Source organism: Microtus ochrogaster, unplaced genomic scaffold (assembly GCF_000317375.1).
Source record: "Microtus ochrogaster isolate Prairie Vole_2 unplaced genomic scaffold, MicOch1.0 UNK1, whole genome shotgun sequence".
NCBI classification, from domain to species: domain Eukaryota; kingdom Metazoa; phylum Chordata; class Mammalia; order Rodentia; family Cricetidae; genus Microtus; species Microtus ochrogaster.
Window position 1 is genome coordinate 35,738,045 of NW_004949099.1, and position 17,744 is coordinate 35,755,788.

The window sequence follows — 17,744 nt, forward strand, 5'->3', positions numbered from 1 at the left end:
AAGGACACCTCCAGGACCAGAAACCAGGCAGCTGCCAGACAGACAGACAGTGGAGGAAGCAAAAAAGTAACTAGATGCACAGAAAGAAAGGCAAAAGGCACCAAGACAAAAGACAGATAAAGAGAAACAGGGTAATTTAAGTTAAAAGAAATAGCCAGAGGGGGCAAGAGAGATAGCTCAGAGGTTAAGAGCACTGATTGTTCTTCTAGAGGTCCTGAGTTCAATTCCCAGCAACCACATGGTGGCTCACAACCATCTGTAATGAAATCTGGTGCCCTCTCTGGCCTCCAGGTATACATGCAGACAGAACACTGTATACAAAATAAATAAATAAATCTGAAAAACAAAAGAGCTAGCCAGAAATGAGCTTAAGCTAGGCCGAGCATTCATAACTAATAAGAAGTCTCTGTGTCATGATCTGGAAGCTGGTTGGTGTCCCAAAAGAAAAAGCCTGGTACAGTCCTTGTGGGTCTGATGCAATTGTGTAAACCTTTTAAAATAAGGCACAACTTAGGGTGTATGATTTCCTGGTGTGCCCCAAAGGAAGAAATTGCCATGTTGTGGAGAATTAGATGAACAGTACCCTTTTATCCCCATTTTTAAAATCCTTTCTCAATGACCATGACAAACTCACTGAAGGTCCAGACTTTGTATCTCTTTCCCACTGGTCCATTTCTACTTCCTGGAGAAACCAAGACCCAAGAGTGTCTTGGCAAGTGATAGGATTCCATAAACAACTGAAAGAAAACACCTAAAAAGAAACCCTTTACCTAAGATAGTTCCAAGGCGGTAAAGAATCTATCTGCTTGGTATAGCATTGCACTCGGTAGTTTTTCTTTTTTTTCAACTTGACATAATCTAGGGTCATCCAGGAAGAGAAAACCTTAACTGAGAAAATGTCTCCATCAGATTAGTCTGTAGGTAAGTCTTTGTGTGTGTGTGTGTGTGTGTGTGTGTGTGTGTGTGTGTGTGTGTACCATTGAGTTTTATTGGGGTTACTTACAAGGACAGAAATAACTTAAAGACAGCTGTCTCATCAAAGCCCACCCCAGCATGGACAACAGCTCACAGAGCTGGAAACTGAAGTACTCTGCACAGCCTACTGGCAGCGCAACAGACTGGAGAGCATCCTCTCCAGCTGCCTCTGGTCTAAACCTCTTCCTGATAGCCTGGCTGGTTTCTGCTTGGTACAGGCTAGCTGATCTGATCTCAAAGTCTTCCTGGCAGCTTGTCTTGTCTGAGTGACTCCCAGCATTCTTGTGAGAGTGCATGGGAGGTAGAGGTATAGTGAATCTGCTCAGTTTCAGGGACTTCCTGAAGCTATCTTGAGTTGTTTACCTTCTGTTTTAGGGAACTTTCCTAAAGGATGGAATGTTTTAATCTTGGAGGAACCTTATACAGCAGGGTAGCAGTAAGTAGTGATTTGTGGCTTGAGATGGAATAATACCTTTGTATCCTGTGAAGGAAATGTGATGTGACAATTGAGGACATGTTGAACTTTTTAAAGATTGTTAAATTTTTGTCCTGTAGGTAAGTCTTTAGGAATATTCTTGAATAATGATTGATTTGGGAGGGTCCAGTTCAGTGTGATAGTGCCACATCCCTGGGTAGATATCCCTGAACTGTTCAAGAAAGCAGGTTGAGAAATCCATGAAGGAAAGCCAGTAAGCAGCATTCTTCCATGGCCTCTGCTTTGGTTCCTGCCTCTAGGTTCCTGCCTTGGCTTCTAGCAGTGATGGACCGTGATCTTTAAGCCAAATAAACCCCCTTTTCCCAAGCTGCCTTTGGTCATGATGCTTATCACAGCAACAGAAAGCTAGATAATAATCATCACCCTTTGAGGCAGAAGACTGGCCAAGATGACTCCAGGAGGGTACACCTTCAAGCTCAATGTCTATACTGTTTGAAGAAACCAAATTTAGATTCTTGTTCCTGTCCTACCAAGTCCTTCCTACACATTAAAATTTAAGTATGGTTCAAATCTGAAGTGTCTCCTAGGGGCTCATACTTTGAATTCTTGTCCCCCAGCTTGTAGCACTGTGGTTTTCTTTGGAGGGGGGTGGAGGGTGTAGAGCCTTTTAAGGAGGTGAGCCTCTATCTGGTAGAAATAGTAAGTAAAGACAGATTGTAGCCAGCCCTCCTGTCATGCTCCGTTTTCTGATGATGTGAGTAGCCCCCACCACTATGATGCTAGCTACGAAGCTTTGTCTGCAATTATGGATCAAACCCTCACAAACTGTGAACAAACTACATCTTTTTGAAATTGTTTCTCTTAGGTATTGTAGTTACAGTAACACAAAGCCAACTGGTACAGAAAACGGGTGCCACAGAAGAGCTTGTTACTGTAATTAAATCTGGTCATGAGGTTCTTAGGCCTTTGGAACTGGTTTGTCGGAAGCATTTGGAAGATTTGGAGAAAGGAGTTTAAGAATCCCTAGAATGCTGTTTGCAGAGATTAATCGGTTGATGCTTGCAGGGCTGGAATGCTGATGATATTGTAGATAGTAAAAAGACTGTGCTCATAAGATTTCAGTCGGGAACAAGGACTCTATTGGGAATTGGGCTACCGCCTTTTGGATACAGTGGGGAAACATTTTGTTTGCATCCTTCCTGTACCCTGAAATTTTAAGTGAGCCTGAATTAAAAAGTTTAACAGGAATTTCAAGACAGCATAGGATTCAAGTTGGATAGGGTTATTGTTGAGCACTTTTAGCCAGGCATATAGTCATAATTTGGAGTAAAAAGCAGTACAGAAAGATACAAAAAACCTTGTCCATAATAGCAGCTGTGCTGGATGGGTTTTTTTTTTTTTTTTTTTTTTTTTTTTTTGGTTTTTTGGGACAGGGTTTTTCTTGGGTTTTGGTGCCTGTCCTGGAACTAGCTCTTGTAGACCAGGCTGGTCTCGAACTCACAGAGATCCTCCTGCCTCTGCCTCCCAAGTGCTGGGATTAAAGGCGTGCACCACCACCGCCCGACATGGATGGTTTTATATCAGTGCCACAAACTGAAGTCATCTGAAAGGAGGGAACCTCAATTAGGAAAATGTCTCCATAAGATCGGGCTATAAACAAGCTTGTAAAGCATATTTTTTTTTAATTTAGTAATTGATGGGGGAGGGACCAAACCATTGTGGGTGCTGCCATTGCAGTCCTGAGTTCTATAAAAAAGGAGTTTGATTAAGCCATGAGGAGCAAGCCAGTAAGTTGCACCCCTCTGCAGCCTCTGCATCAGCTCCTATTTTAGGGTTCCTGCCCTGTGTGAGTTCCTGCATGGATGTGGGATTCCCCTCTGTATGCTGTGAATATGTTTCATTACCATTGGTTAATAGGGAAGCTGCGTTGGGCCTATTGCTGTGCAGACTAGGGCAAGGTGGGAATTCCAAGCAGATAGAAGAGGAAAGGAGGTGGAGTCAGAGAGTTGGAGCCTACCAGAACCATGCAGAACCTTGCAGGAGGCCACAACCTCGTGGTGATGCACAGATTAATAGAAATGGGTTGATTTAAGATGTAAGAGTTAGCTAGAAATATGCACAAGCTAATAAGTAAAGAAGTGTTGTAATTAGTATAGTTTCTGTGTGATTATTTTGAGTCTGGGCTGCTGGGAAATGAATGAGCAGTCTCCTACATGGCCCTTCTTGCTTTCCATGATGAACTGTTTGTAAATGGGACTGTGAGAGAAATAAACCCTTTCCTCCCCAAGTTGCTTTTCATCATGGTGTTTTATCACAGCAATAGTGACCCCCAACTAAGATACGTTTAAAGTGGCAAGACTACCCGCTGGAGGCTTCAGGGTGTAAATGTTGCTTTCATTAGTTGAATAAAGAGACTGCCTTGGCCTTTTGATAGGGAAGAAACTTAGGTAGGGGGGAAAGACAGAACTGGATGCTGGGAAGAAGAGCACAGTCAGGCAGACACCATGAAGCTCCTGCCTGAGACGGACGTAGGTTAGAATCTTTCCCGGTAAGCCATGACCTCGTGGTGCTACACAGATTATTAGAATGGGTTAGATCAAGAGGTTAGATCAAGATATGAGAGTTAGCCAGTAAGAGGCTAGAGCTAATAGGCCAGGCAGTGTTTTAATTAATACAATTTCTGTGTGATTATTTTCGGGGCTAAGCTAGCCGGGCAGTGGGATGCAGCCCGCTCCTTCTACTACAATTTACCTTTGAAGAGAGTGCCACGGGGGGCCCTCAACTTGTAAAGGAACTAACTGCCTAGAGAGCTATTCTCCCAGGTTTAACCATACAAACTCTGGGAGGCTGTTGTAGCTGTGGTCTAAAATGGCCTGGCTACTGCTGACACTCTCGGCACAACTTGGCATCGTTTACCTGACACAATTTTGTAGGCATCAAGACTACAAGAGTACCTGAAGTCATGGAGGCTTGGACTAGACTTTTAAGGAAGGGCTGGAAGGTCAATGGGGTCATATCCCCACCTTAGGGAGCCTGCGACCAGGGAGACGTGTGAAACTTTGCAGGTGAAAACCTGAGATACAGAAAGACCTCAGAATGCTCGAGATGCCAGCAGCATGGAGTATCTGTTTGCCTAGGAAGGTGGTAGGCACTGGTAAAATCAGTTCAAGGAAGAGGCCACATGGATTTTAAGTATCCAGGCTGCCCAGGGGTGGTGGAACTCAAATGATGCCACCATCTCCAGCAAGCTAGAAAACTTGATATATTCCCTCATGAGTTTTGGTCTTGCTGTATTCTGCCTCTTGTTTCTGCAGTCTCATCTCAACCCCTCCCTCCTTGCTTGGAATGAGAATATTTATTTTGTGTCATTACAGATCAGGTGTATATAACTCATGTTTTAAACAGAGGTTCATAATTTAGAGATTGCTTTTGAGTCTTAATGTGACCCTACAGCGTAGAGCTCCCCCAACTTTTCGGGGGGGGATATATTCATTGCTCATAGTGTTCTGTTTCATAAAGACAGTTATTTTTAAATATATCATGTACGTTTACAGTATTTGCTTCCCCTCCCTTACTCTCTTTTGCTCCTGCTCTTCCAAGACTTGGGCTTGTGAATGGTGTTGGAATAGTTAAGTCTTGGATAAGCTTATACGCAAATGCATTTTGTATTATGAGATGCAATAGATAGAGCATTTTGACTTGAATGTAAGGTGGCCCCCACAGGCTCATATTTTAAATGTTCCTTCTTGAGCCAGTGGTATCATTTTGGGACATTACAGACCTTTTTGGAGGTGGAGCCTAGCTGGTTACTAGGGGTGGACCTTTGAAGGTTACACCCAGCATCTGGTTCTCTTCATAATCTGATCTGCAATGTTGTTAAGAGCCCTACCATGTGACCCTACCCCTGTGGAGTAAGTTGCTTACTCCATGCCTTTCTTGCTGTGATGGAACTGAAACTTTGACCCCCTCCCCCGTCCTCCTTCTTCCCTTGAGTTGTCTCTGAGAGCCGGGTGGTCACAGTCACACAAAGACATAATGGAAAGAGAGCAAAGCCAAGCACTGTGAAGGCAGAGGCTTCGCTTGCCATTTTCACTGCCTGGTCCCCACTCCTTGGACAGTCTCCAATACACAGTCAGCATCCTATGTAGTGAGTAAATGAGAGAACAAATTCCCAGGTTGCTTTTGTGAGTCTTAAAAAGTCCCCGTCTAACGCAGAGCAAATGACCCCACAGCATCTATCTCCTTTGGACATTCTCTCATCTTTCTGTTTCTTACCTGCATTTCCAACCTCCATTCGTCTATCTGCTTCCTGTCTCCTGCCTTCAGATCCTCCCCCAGTTCTCTGTTAGACTCTTCTACCCACAAGACACCAGCTGGCCTTCTATTTCCCACTGAGCCTCTTGGAGGAGTAGTGTATTCTCAGCCCCTTTCCAAACAGTCAGACTCTGATCTACCCTCTTGCTCTGCCCCTGTGTTCTTTGGTTTCTATGCACCCTACAACTTTGGAGGTCCTCCAAAGTGATCCCCAAGAAGGCCAGCTATGTGGCTTCATCAGCACCGGCCCTTTTTACACCTCCTTTCCCCTCCTTTCTGAAGCTCTTGGTGCTCCTCCTTGAGACTCCTTGACACTCAGAACCCTTGTCCCCAGTCAATCAATCCCAGACTCTAGCTACTGAGTTCCTAAGCATGCCAATCACAAATTATGTGCCTAGCATTTTCAAATCTCTAAGTACATTTAAGTTTTTTTCCCCTAGCCATTTCAGAGCCTCCTCCATGGTTTCCATGTTGGGAATCTAAGAGAGCAGCTTTATGTTGGCTGATAATTAGCAACCAATTAAGAGGAGAAGCGTCCCAGGGAAAGCCTTTGTCAGGGCTCTAAATAGAATCCCGGCCGCTATCTTCCTACCTTCCCACTATCAGAATGCCGCTCTAACAACGTGATGAGCAAACATCACACAGGGAAACGGCTCCTTGTAGGACTTCCGTGCTGGTGGACCTTGGGCATGTCTGGGCCACTGCTCAGCCTCTCTTCTCAAGGTACATATATTCCCCTCTCTTCAAGACCTGTCTTAAATGTGCCTCTTCCAGAAAACCTTCTTCCCCTGCCAGCCCTCCAATACAGAACGCTGCTTAAACTGGTCTTTGACACTCTGTTTTTCCATAAATTTGGGGGGATATTTAGACTACCCACCCTCTCTTTGTTTACTCTTCTCACCCCAGGTTCTAAGGGGCCATCATTTATTTGAGACATTTGCTATGCTTCAGCCACCCCGAATACTTGAGCAGTGCCTAGCTGCTCATGGAAAGCACAGAAATTCAGTTGTTACTTCATTACCCTCTGCTCCAATCATTTTGCCCAGCCATCCCCTACTGGCTCCAGCTGTTTCCAGTATGGCCTTCCATCCTTTAAAGCCACCCATAATGCTTGCACCCCTGCCTTGCTCTGAGCTCTCAGCACTCCCATGCTGCCCCTCAAAGACATCCCTTCTGCCTGGGGCTGGACCAGTAAATGCCCGTGGTCATGAGCTAAAGTGAACTCTTTCCTATGCTTTGGGGAAATAAAAACCCAGACTTTCTCCCTGATCTAGGCTGAGAGCCAAATTCTCCATCTTTCTTCCCCCTTCATATTGCCAGACAAATTCTCATAGGACTGAGGAGTTCTGCAGTGCTCTAGGTCAAGCTTGCCCAGTCACCCAACCCTATTCTTAACAGGGTCAGGTAGAGAGCTGAAAAGTGAGGGGACAGACAGGCTGGAGTGCTGGGGATGGAGTGGGCTGGAGTGCTGGGGGATTGGGGGGGTCAAGGAGCAAGTCTGTTCACTTCTCCCTATGATTCATGGGGGATTAACTGTGGCCTGACCACTCCCAAGAGAAAGATCTCTTAGCTTCTGCCAGGAGTGAGGGGTTCTCACTGTCATTGGAACATGCTCCCTCTTTTCAGAAGCCAGGCCAACCAAGCTTGATGAAGGTCCTGAGATAGGGCAGCAAGTGAGGGTGGAGAAAGAGGTGTTGGGTGGGGGAGGGGCACAGTGTTGAGGAGTCTGGACTCGGTGAGGGCTTCTTAATCACCATAGAATCTTCGTCCCATCCCGTGATGGATGGAGATAGAGACAGAGACTCACATCAGAGCACTGGACTGAGCTCCCAAGGTCCAGTTGAAGAGCAGAAGGAGGGAGAAGATGAGCAAGGAAGTCAGTTGGTCCACCTACTGAGACAGTGTGCCTGATCTAATAAGAGCTCACCAAATACAGCTGGACTGGGACTGAACGAGCATGTGATCGAACCGGTCTCTCTGAAAGTGGCTGATAATGGGGGCTGACTGAGAAGTCATTGGCAAAGGCACTGGGACTTGTTTCTACTGCATGTACTGGCTTTTTGGGACCCTAGTCTATTTGGATGCACACTTTCCTAGGCCTGGATGGAGGGGGGAGGGCCTTGGACTTCCCACAGGGCAGGGTACCCTGCCTTCTCTTAAGGCTGGAAGGGGAGGGAGGAGGGTGAGTGGGGGAGTGAGAAGGGAATGGGAGGAGGGGAGGAAGTGGAAATTTTTGAATGAAAAAATAAAATAAAAAAGAAAGAAAAGTGAAAAAAAAGTGAAGGAGGGTTTCTTCTGGGTTTGATGTTTCTCAGCTGAGAGCATTAAAGCCAGTCATGTTATGTGTCTCTGGAACTTGGCAAAGCAAAGTCAGACATCAGCCCGAGAGCAAGAGACCCCATGAGCAGGGCTGCTCTACGACAGGTCAGGCTGTGTGCATTGACTGGTGGAATCTATACAGTGCACTGTGATGGGCAGAGATGGGAAGGTGCCAGCTCAGGCCACGGACTGTGTCTTGGTCTTCCCATCTGAGATATGGTACAGTGATAATATGCCAATCTGGGAAGCAGTGAATGGCAAAGGCTTTGCACTCTGCCTGACAGAGAGCCAGTGCTTAGATAGCCCTAGGTGGCACCTACATGCGCACCACAGGAAGACTCATTCTGTGACCAAGATGGTTGTGTGCTTTGTATTACAGTGTCACCAGGACCAGCAGTGAGCAGAGGGCAGCAGTGTGACACCCTTCTCTGAGAATGAAGCCGAGTGGGGCACCTCCTGCGTAGCCACGTCTTCACTCCCATCCTGACAGCCTGGTCCTCTGGTTCCTTCTTACTCAGGGTAGAATCTCACCTCTGGAGTGAGAAGGAGCCTAGAGACACTTCAATACAGCACCCGAGTTCACTAGTGAGGAAACCGTGGCTCAGGGAAACCTCGTCAACCACTTCTTGGCCAGGTGCCCTGGGGTGAGGCTGAACTTGGTAGATTGGGGTCTAGAAGATACGCTAAGAAAGGGGACAGACTGTAACATCCGTGGGACATGGATTGGGGACAATGCCTAGAAGCTTCAGACCATACCTCTATGGCCCTGAGGTTTGGCCAGATCAGGGAGCTCTACAAGTTGGACAGCGAGACACGATGGCCTATTCTGCAGCCGAAGCAGAGAGCAGTGTGCAAACTCCTTGGAGAGCTGGAGGATTTGGGAATCACACTGAAACCTCTATAGTATAGAGGGCATGGAGTCTGAACCCCTGCCACAGTGGCTTTACTAGAGTAGTGGTTTTCCTCATACCTATGGATCATACATGCTTACACTTCCTGTCTCTCTAAATCGCAGCCCTAAGGATCATTACAAGAAGTGAGCAGACCAGGGAAGAAGGGGCAAAGGGTGCTGGAGTAGTGTCAGAGGACCCCTTCCTGAGGTAGGGTCTCGGGGAAGGGGTCAGTGAGGTGCAGGGAAGCTTGGGGCAGATCTCACGCATCCACTCATTCCCTGGCTGAGCTTTCCCTAGAATCCAGGGACTGTGCTGAGCGCAGGAGAACAGTGATGACCAAGGGCAGAGCGGCAGCTAGTGTGCCACTCTGGGACCACTAGCTCTCCATGCGTACAATCCTTGCCCCCACCCGCACCCCGTGAGTATTCAAAGCATAATCCGCTCAGCTCTGCCAGAGCCAGAGAACAACACAGTCCTTGTCTGTAGGGGTGGACAGCTACAGGACAGCAGTGTTCCTCACGGTGCTCTTTACAAGGGCTCACCTAGCCTGGGGCTTCTGGATGAGACCACGCGAGAAGCACAGTGGATCCCGCTTAGGTTCAGCGCTTCCAGTGGAGGAAGCATTGTGGATGGGGAGCCAGAGGCAAAGGCTGGCCAGGGGACTCAGGGGCTGTGAATAAGAGCAGCAGGGACCCCGGTGTGGGCTCGGGTCTGCGGCAGGGGAGCCAGGGAAGCTTTTGTACTGCACATAAAGGCAGCCATCAAGGGTTTCAAGCGAAGAGCCGCAGTGATTAGAAGTGCACTTTGCGGAGATGAGTCAGCCAAGCAGTGGCAGTCAGGTGGGAGAGGCAGAGCTGACGCTGGAGCTGGCAGGAGGTGACCCGGGGGTGCAGGCGAGAGGGAGGCTGGCCTGGCTTCCAGTGCAGCGGTGGACAGGGTGGGGTTTGAGGGGACGTTAGGGGCAGGCTCAGTAAGGGTTGAGGATGGAGATGATATGAGGTAACAAGGAGCCAGAAAAAACGCTTCCGGGTCTGAATTGGCTGACCGGGAAACCTGGGAGGTGGAGGAGAGGGGAGGCCATGGTTACCCACAACCCAAAGCCTGAGAACTGACAGATTCCATACGATTGTGGGGTAACCACAGGTCAGAATACCAAACCCTCTCTCTATAAGAGTTCTAGTTAGGACCTGGCTTAGGCTTCATGCTCATCCCTGTTCCTCTTCATCACGAAGTCTTCCTTCCACCTTTTCATTCTCTGAACATCTTTTAAATCGTTGTTCTTTTGAACAACATCACTTGAATTTTCCTGATATCTCTGATATTTCCATACATTTAAATTAACTTTTTTTTTTCAAGACAGGGTTTCTCTGTGTAACCATGGCTATCCTGGAACTCCCTCTGTAGACCAGGCTGGCCTTGAACTCAGAAATCCACATGCCTCTGCCTCCCACCTGCTGGGATTAAAGGAGTGTGCCACCATTGCATGGCTTAAATTAACTTTTAAGTTGGCCCAAAAGTAATGAGCATTTTCATACTTCTTTTCCTTCTATAGTAAATAGGGCTTTTACTAATTTTAATACACCCTTCCCATGGTTTAATTTCACCTCACTGTGGTGCTGGGGACTGAACCTAGAACCCCACAAGCTACATGAATGTTCTACCACAGAACACAGTCTTACTACCAGGTGCTGTGTTGGGTACGGGGTGGGGGGGATGATGAGAGGCCAGAGAAGCTTCCAGAGAGGTGGAAAGTAAGAGGCCAAGGGAGGAGAGCTAGGAGGAGGAAGAACTGTGAAGATAGAAGCAAAGGGGAGTATGCAAAGCCCCAGAGATACGTGTAGGGTCACTGAGGCCCAGAGAAGGCAAACAGCTTGCCCAAGGTCACACAGTTCTTTAGTAAAGAAAAGTTCAATTTGCTGTAAACATGGGCCATGTTTCAGTAATCTTGCTCTGGCCTCAATCTGCCTTAGCCCCCTGCTTCTCCTGCCTACTCTACCTATGGATGGTCTAGAAAGATACAAAATCCAGGGGAGGGCACTCTCTCTAAGGCTGAGTGGCCTGAAATGCATACCTAACTGTTAGAATTTGACGGAACACTACTAACAGGTCACCAGTCCCATCCTAGTCTGTCACAGCCCCTGTTTCTATTCAAGTCACCTAGCACTTAACTAACTTCCGCTCAAGCCAGGTTCCCTTGGATTGATGGGATATGACCCATTCCCTCTTCTGGGGGGGGGGGCAAGAGACTTGACCTTTCTCCTCGGTGCCCTGCTGCTTATTGCTCCACGTATCATAGTTACTAAAAAATGATACACACTCTATACTACATCCAAGACACTTGGCTGGACGCTGGGGAAGGTACAAAAGATGGTTTCTGCCTCAGAGGAGTGGAGAGACCCATGGAGTTTGGGGGTGTTTGCAAATAGTTCTTCCTTCAGACCACACTGTCTTGATCCTCCTAGAGCTTCATCAGTAATAAAGAGACCAGGATGACATGGTCCAGGCATCTATACTATTCTATTAGTCTAATCCTTAAGCTAAAATGCTCTCTATCAGTGTCTATATTTTTCTGGAAGGATAGAAAATGTGGCTCATCACTTTCCCGCACCTCAGCCTTTCTGTATCTCAAACTCATGTTCTAATCTATGGTTTCTTCACATGACCACAACCTGCTCTCTTTTCCTTCTTCAGGGACCTCCGGAGTTCTCATTTGCCATCCAGCATGCAGAAGATCGAAAGATCCCGAGGAGTGTGCAGTTCAGGACTGCCGGCTGGCCACCACATTGTCCTGTGGTTTTATGGGATCTGCTCGGAAGGGTCCCCAAAGGCTGGGTGCAGCTCCCTCACTAACAGCGGAGGTCTGTGAGATTACACTCCTGCTCCAGGGCCGTGTTCTCATCCAACACACAAAATGTGGGCACTTTGGGCATCGTAATCTGTGAGCAGGATTTTAGAATCCTTCCTATTTTCTCTGACTTATTTTCATTTGAAGCATCTTTCTGTCCATTTTTAAAAAACAAATCTTGACTTCAGTTGTTAAGGTTCTTGGCGACTGTGTTTTAGCCTTATCTCACGAGAAAGCTTGGTACCTGGAGCTTTCATGTTTTTATCCAGTGCCTTCTCAAAACGAGGAACTGGGCAGGACCAAGGACAGCACTGTCCCTGGCTATAGACCAGACAGAAAATGCTGGTGGTGTGGGGTTTTGCTTGCAAATGCCACTTGTGAAAACCCTACCCGTCTTTGCTGTCATCTAATCCACACAATCCTGTCTCATCACATAGTTCTCGGGAAGGATTTGTTAAATGCTTAACTAAAAGTCAGGCACATTGCCCACCGCTGGTCCCAAACCAGGACGATAGCTTGGCATCAGTGTCCTTCAAAAGGAATGAAGTCAGTTTGGCTTTCCTCCATCCTACTGGCTTCCTGAGATTTGCCTTGTCCGCAGGCCAAGACTGGGTGTTTAGGGCCTACACATGATAGAGCTAGCAGGGCTACTGGCAGGAACTGAAGGTCTAGTTCCCAGTTTTGCTGGTGAGGAAAGCAAGGCTCAAAGTGTTTTGTGGGCATTCCTGAAGGAACAGTGAGGACTGGAATCCATATCTACCTCTATGAGTTCAAATCTCTTTCTTGGTAGATTCTAACAATTACAACTCCCTCTAAGCAGGTGTCCCTTTCCCAGTAGGGAGGCTCTGATGCCTTCAACTGGATCAGCCTTGGAAATCGTGCCCACGTATACACTTGTGTGTGCCTTAGAATTAGGCTACTCTTGGGAGGCAGGGGAGTAAGGCTATTTCTTCTGGGTAAAGTGGAAGTTTGCACTTGTAAAGGGCAGAGCCCCTGGATATACTAGCTATATGGTGCAGGACATGAATCACACCAGGTAAAGGCCGGATGGTGGTTAAACATGGCCTCCTGAGGCGCTGGGGTCTAGGAAAGGACAGGTAGGTAGCTCAGCCGAGGAGAAACATTGACAAGAAGTGTGCCTGTGGGTCCCTGGCACCCTGGACAGCCCCCAAAGGCAGGGCCCTTCACCACCCTCCCCGCCCCCCTAGGAGGCCCTGGGTACCTGTTTATTCTTTAGGTCAAGGGAGAGTTCGTACTCGGAGGCAGCAGGGGTGTGGGAGCAGAGCGCCGTCGCCAGGGCAGGCTGCTGCTGGCCAGGGGAGGCCGCGCGGAGGGGGCCAGCCCGTGGGGAGCCCCCCGCCCCCGGTCGCTCCTCCTCCTGCTGTAGCTCCTGGGCTTGAGCCTTCGGGGCATGGGCACTGGGTCTGCCGGCTGCCACCGCGGAGTCCTCCATGCCCCCACCGGCCTGGGCACAGGAGCCATCACTGTGAACAGAAGGCAACGGTGCTCGGTTGGGGGAGGGGGGAGGGTGCATGTTGCCTGACCTGCCTGTTTCTAGTCCTTTCCAATGAGAGGGACTAATGGATATCTCTTGCTGCCCCTCTAGGAAAGGGCTCTTATGGCTGGAAAAAGCCCCAGGCAGGGGTAAACCTGAGTTTGGAGGGCACCCAGGTAGAGGGGGCACCTGGGGCTAGGACTCAGAAAAGGCAGAATGGTGAAGAGTGACTGGGCTCACATCTGGGATCTGTCCTCTTAACAGCTGGGCTACCCTAGCAGGTTACTCTCCCCAGTCTGGAAACGGGCGTCTTAACTGTCCAGGCCTCACGGGAAGTGGAAAGGTGTAGTTACTGCCCACCTTAAAACCGCCTGGCTTGTGGACACTGCTATACACTGTATTACCACTGCAGTGGCTGCTGGTGTGGCTCCAGGGTCATTGGATGGGGGGCTTAGCGGGACTTGCTACATCTCGGTGAGTCCAGGAGAGGGAATGGCCATCGGCTCTTCCAGACCTTCATTTTGGGACTGGGCCTGTAGAGAGGAGGGAACATGCACTGCAGGGTTTTTTTTTTGTGGGGTGGGGGCTCTGTTCTTTGCTGGCTCCCCTTTCCTCCCGTGGAGCCCTCAGCAGGTTGAGCCTTTACTGCCTTCCTCTTGCCTATCCTAAGAACACGGGGGATTAGTAACCTGCACTGCTTCTTTGTCCACTACCCTCCAAGCTCTGCCCTACATCATGGCCCAGGGCTAAGCCCTTCCTCTAAGCTCCTTTGGATAGCTGTGGTTTCCCATTCTGTCTCAGAACACCGAGAACCATCCTTAGAGGGTGCTTGTGTACTGCACAGTAGAGAACAACGGTGTAATTAACAGCTGGGCGCCAGCTTCAGGCCCCACCACTGTGTGGCTCTGGTCCTGTTGCTTTGCCTCTGAGCCTTGGGTTTCTCATCTATGTACCCAGGGTCGATACCAACCTCAGTGAGCTACAGTGAGGAACACGAGAGTCTAAATATAAGGTGTTTAGCACAGGATAGACACTGAATAAAAACTCTTCTCTCTACACTGTCCCTTCTTAGAGGCCAAGGCATGAATTCTATTTGATTCTTTTTTCCCTGCTGAGAGCTATGCAGATGATAAATGTACTATAAGTGTTACATGTGTATAATATGAAGAAAACCAAGAGCCTGGGGAATGGCTTGTGCAGCAGACGGTATCAGAGGGTTAGGATTAGAAGAGACCTGAGGGCCATACAGCGAAGCCCTCCCAACTTTACAGGGCAGTGAGGTAGGTGCTCCTGGCACTGGAGAGCTAGGAAGCCTCAGGATTTAGTTCTTCCAAGACTGACCCCCTCCAAAGGTACCTCAAACAGTGTCAGAAGGCCCCTTCTGTGTTTTCCCTGACCTTAAGGAGCAGAGATACTCCTTAGAGCACCCCAAACCCCAGAGGCAGAATGGAGAACCCTCTTGGCCGTGTCTCTATCAGTTTTCCCAGCCTCCCCTGCTCCCCACAGATAAAGAAGAGCTCATGGGGTGTCTCAGCCACAAGGAGCCTCCCTTTGACAACACGGCACTCTGCTCTTCCGCTGCCTGTGTCGCCACCAGACCAACTCCATGGATGGAGTGCTCTAACCCTAGACATCTTGTGTGTTTTCTCACTGCAGTCACCAGAAAGTCCTTTTTACCACCTGACATCAACTCCTCCTCCAGGGCTGGGCAGGAGCACCCCCTCACCATCTTCTCTTCAGCCTGTCACTGCTTCAGTCTTGGCCCTGACATCAAGACTCTAGGACACTGAGGACCACTCAGGGCTACAGAACCATTGGCTTTATTTGGCTGTTGACATGAACCTGGCAGGAGGCTTCACGGAGTTGTTACCTTTGACAGCTATGCTCTGCCAGTGGCAGTGTAGGTTGGGAGTAGGTCCTGGCTTTGCCTTCTTTTCTGTGGGCTCACCTATGAGCAACATGATGCTAAGTGGCCACGAGCCCCCCGAACTGCTCTCACCAGCACGGCCAAGATCAGAGAGTGGAGGGAGACGATCACGGCTTCACTGCCAGGAAGTATGAATCATAATTCGGCTCTGTTTCTCACTATGTGACCTTGGTCCACTTAGCCACCTTATTTGTAGCTCTATCTGTTCATCTCCAGAATGTAGAAGTACCTTGCAAGGTTGCCACAAGGAACAGAGAAAGCATATATTTCCTGGCTGGGGTACACTGGGACCATAATAAATAGAGGGAATGGTTTGTTTCTGCGCCAAAACCGCACAACATGAGATATTCTGAACTAGAAGGTATTTTCCCCCATTTGGTCCTTTGTCGACCTTCACAAAACTGAGTAGCAACGTTCTCCATGTAACATATGGCCTCTGTCAGCCCTCCAGGTGGACTGGCTTCCTTGAGGTTTATCTGACCCCTGTTCTGTGCATGGAGAAGAGGCCCTGGTTTTTGAGCATTGTCATCTATGGGATTATTGGCTTCTCTGTGCTCACTGCCTCCATGCAGCCTGCTTGGATGTACCCATCACAATGTGAGCTTCCCTGGATAGGCGCTGTCCAGAGTCCATTGTGTAAATCTGTGATTTGGACCCTTGGGTAGGGAACAGAAGTGCCGTACATGCTCAGAGCCTTTATTTTGTGTCTAAGCATCAACAGAATGGGCTCTGTACCCTGTTTAGACTAATTTTCTTTAAATGCTGGGATTTCACCCTAGAATCATCCTGTTACATTATTGCAGATGGAGGACTGCCTATGCAACCAAGAGAATATGATCTTCGGTGCACAGCCCTTGGACTTGTACCCAGAGTAATGCTTCTTCCAGGACACAGGCTGTTTCTGCAGCTCAGGTCAGGTTCTAGGCAGCCTAGCCTTAACCAGGGTTTTATAAACGAGTCATTCACTCATTCTGCAAACAAAATAGCTTCATTCTAGTCTTGCCCCTGAGTGTCTCGGAGGTGTCTAGGTGACCTCAGCTCCCTTGCCCCTGAGTGTCTTGGAGGTGTCTAGGTGACCTCAGCTCCCTTGCTCCTGAGTGTCTAGGAGGTGTCTAGGTGACCTCAGCTCCCTTGGACCCAGAAACAATGCACTTGTCTGGGAAAACGTCAGAATGTAAGTGGAACTGTTCTCTAGGTTCTTCCTTGGCCATGGACACCCAGTTGAAAAGGCAAAAGAGTAGAATGTGGGTGGCAGCAAAAGGAAACTCTGAGAAAGCTTTGATAGCGCCCATGCGACATTTGGCCCTATGTATACAAGGGTCCAGGGCACCAATAATGACCAGCCCATACTTAATAGTGCATCATTTATAGATGCTCAGAGGAACATCACACATGATCAGCAGAAGATGACCCATGTCTTGGAACTAGACATCACACGTGAAGAAGGTCACTCCAGGTGGGACACTGGCCTGTGGTTTGAGGGTCACTAGATACCTGCTGTGCATGTCTGATTCTGGCACATAACAGCATATGTAAGTCTTCCTGGGGTTTTTGTGGCTTCTCCACCTGTTCGCTGTGTCTATTATTATAGCCACCTTCCTGAAACACGGGTGTTTTACTGTCAGTCCTCTGCTCAGAGCTCCTCAGTGATTTCTGGGCTGGAGGAAGAAGTCCATTGGCAAGCACCCCCATTGGATGACCTTGCCACTCCATCCACGCTGCCACCGAGTCTGCTGAGCCCTCTTAGAGCAGCGTGCGCCTCACAGGATCCTTCTCTTTCTGCACAACCCTTCCACCCACACCTTCCTCTTTCCCGTGAACTCCTTCGGTCCTCATTTAGTGAACTGTGGGAAGAGCTGATCCTCCTTCTACATCCTGCGTCTTACCTCCAGACGGGCAGGTTTTGACAATCGATTCTCTTTCAGCAATGACATTTCAATTATTCACCAATGTGTCTCTATTCCCCCCTTGAATTCTGCACACCACCCCCTGCTTAAAGCACAGGTACTTATTACACTGGGTTGGCTCTTAAGATGTGTGTAATAAATGTTAATGGGTAGATAAATGGACAGGTGGGTAGATATACATTGCTTAACTTTTACTACTTATCCAAGGGTGCAGATGCTGGAAATGCTTCAGTATGTGCCACTCCAACTATCCCCAAGGAAGTATTCTTGCCTGTCTGCAAAGAGTGCTGTGGCAGAGTCTCTTTGGTTATGGATGCTATCATCCCAACCATGAACTATCTGAGAAATAGAGAGCTATCTGTCCCCAAGTCACATCCTCCCCAGGAATGCCCACATGACCAACTAAAACGTGGCTCTGGAAGACCACTGGGACAGTTTTAGGACCTTTAAACCACCCCCATTTATTGTTTATGACAGAATTGGCCTAGACTGGTCAGCTTTTTGCACTTTGGCTCTACTGTGTCCCTCATTGCTTCTCCATGGAGATCACCCAACTGCATGCAAGTCAACAGTTGACACCTGGAGGTCAGAGGTCAGAGTGTGCTCACCTAACTCACAGTGGAGGCCCAGCTT

General features: G+C 48.4%; 1 protein-coding gene across 6 annotated transcripts in view; it reads right to left on the reverse strand.

Annotated features, from left to right (window-relative positions):
• Iqsec3 (IQ motif and Sec7 domain 3) overlaps positions 1-17,744 on the reverse strand; it is a 103,297-nt gene that overhangs the window by 41,271 nt on the left and 44,282 nt on the right. For 5 of the 6 annotated variants that reach the window (XR_001229355.2, XR_001229356.2, XR_001229354.2 and 2 more), the window contains exon 3: positions 13,005-13,266. The exons of the other annotated variant lie outside the window; for it this stretch is intronic. Coding sequence is in view for 2 of the 5 variants with exons in the window: in XM_005365159.2 (XP_005365216.1) it covers positions 13,005-13,266 (262 nt within the window). In the remaining 3 variants the exon portion in view is untranslated. The remainder of the gene's footprint in view (positions 1-13,004; positions 13,267-17,744) is intronic. 6 annotated transcript variants of the gene reach the window in all.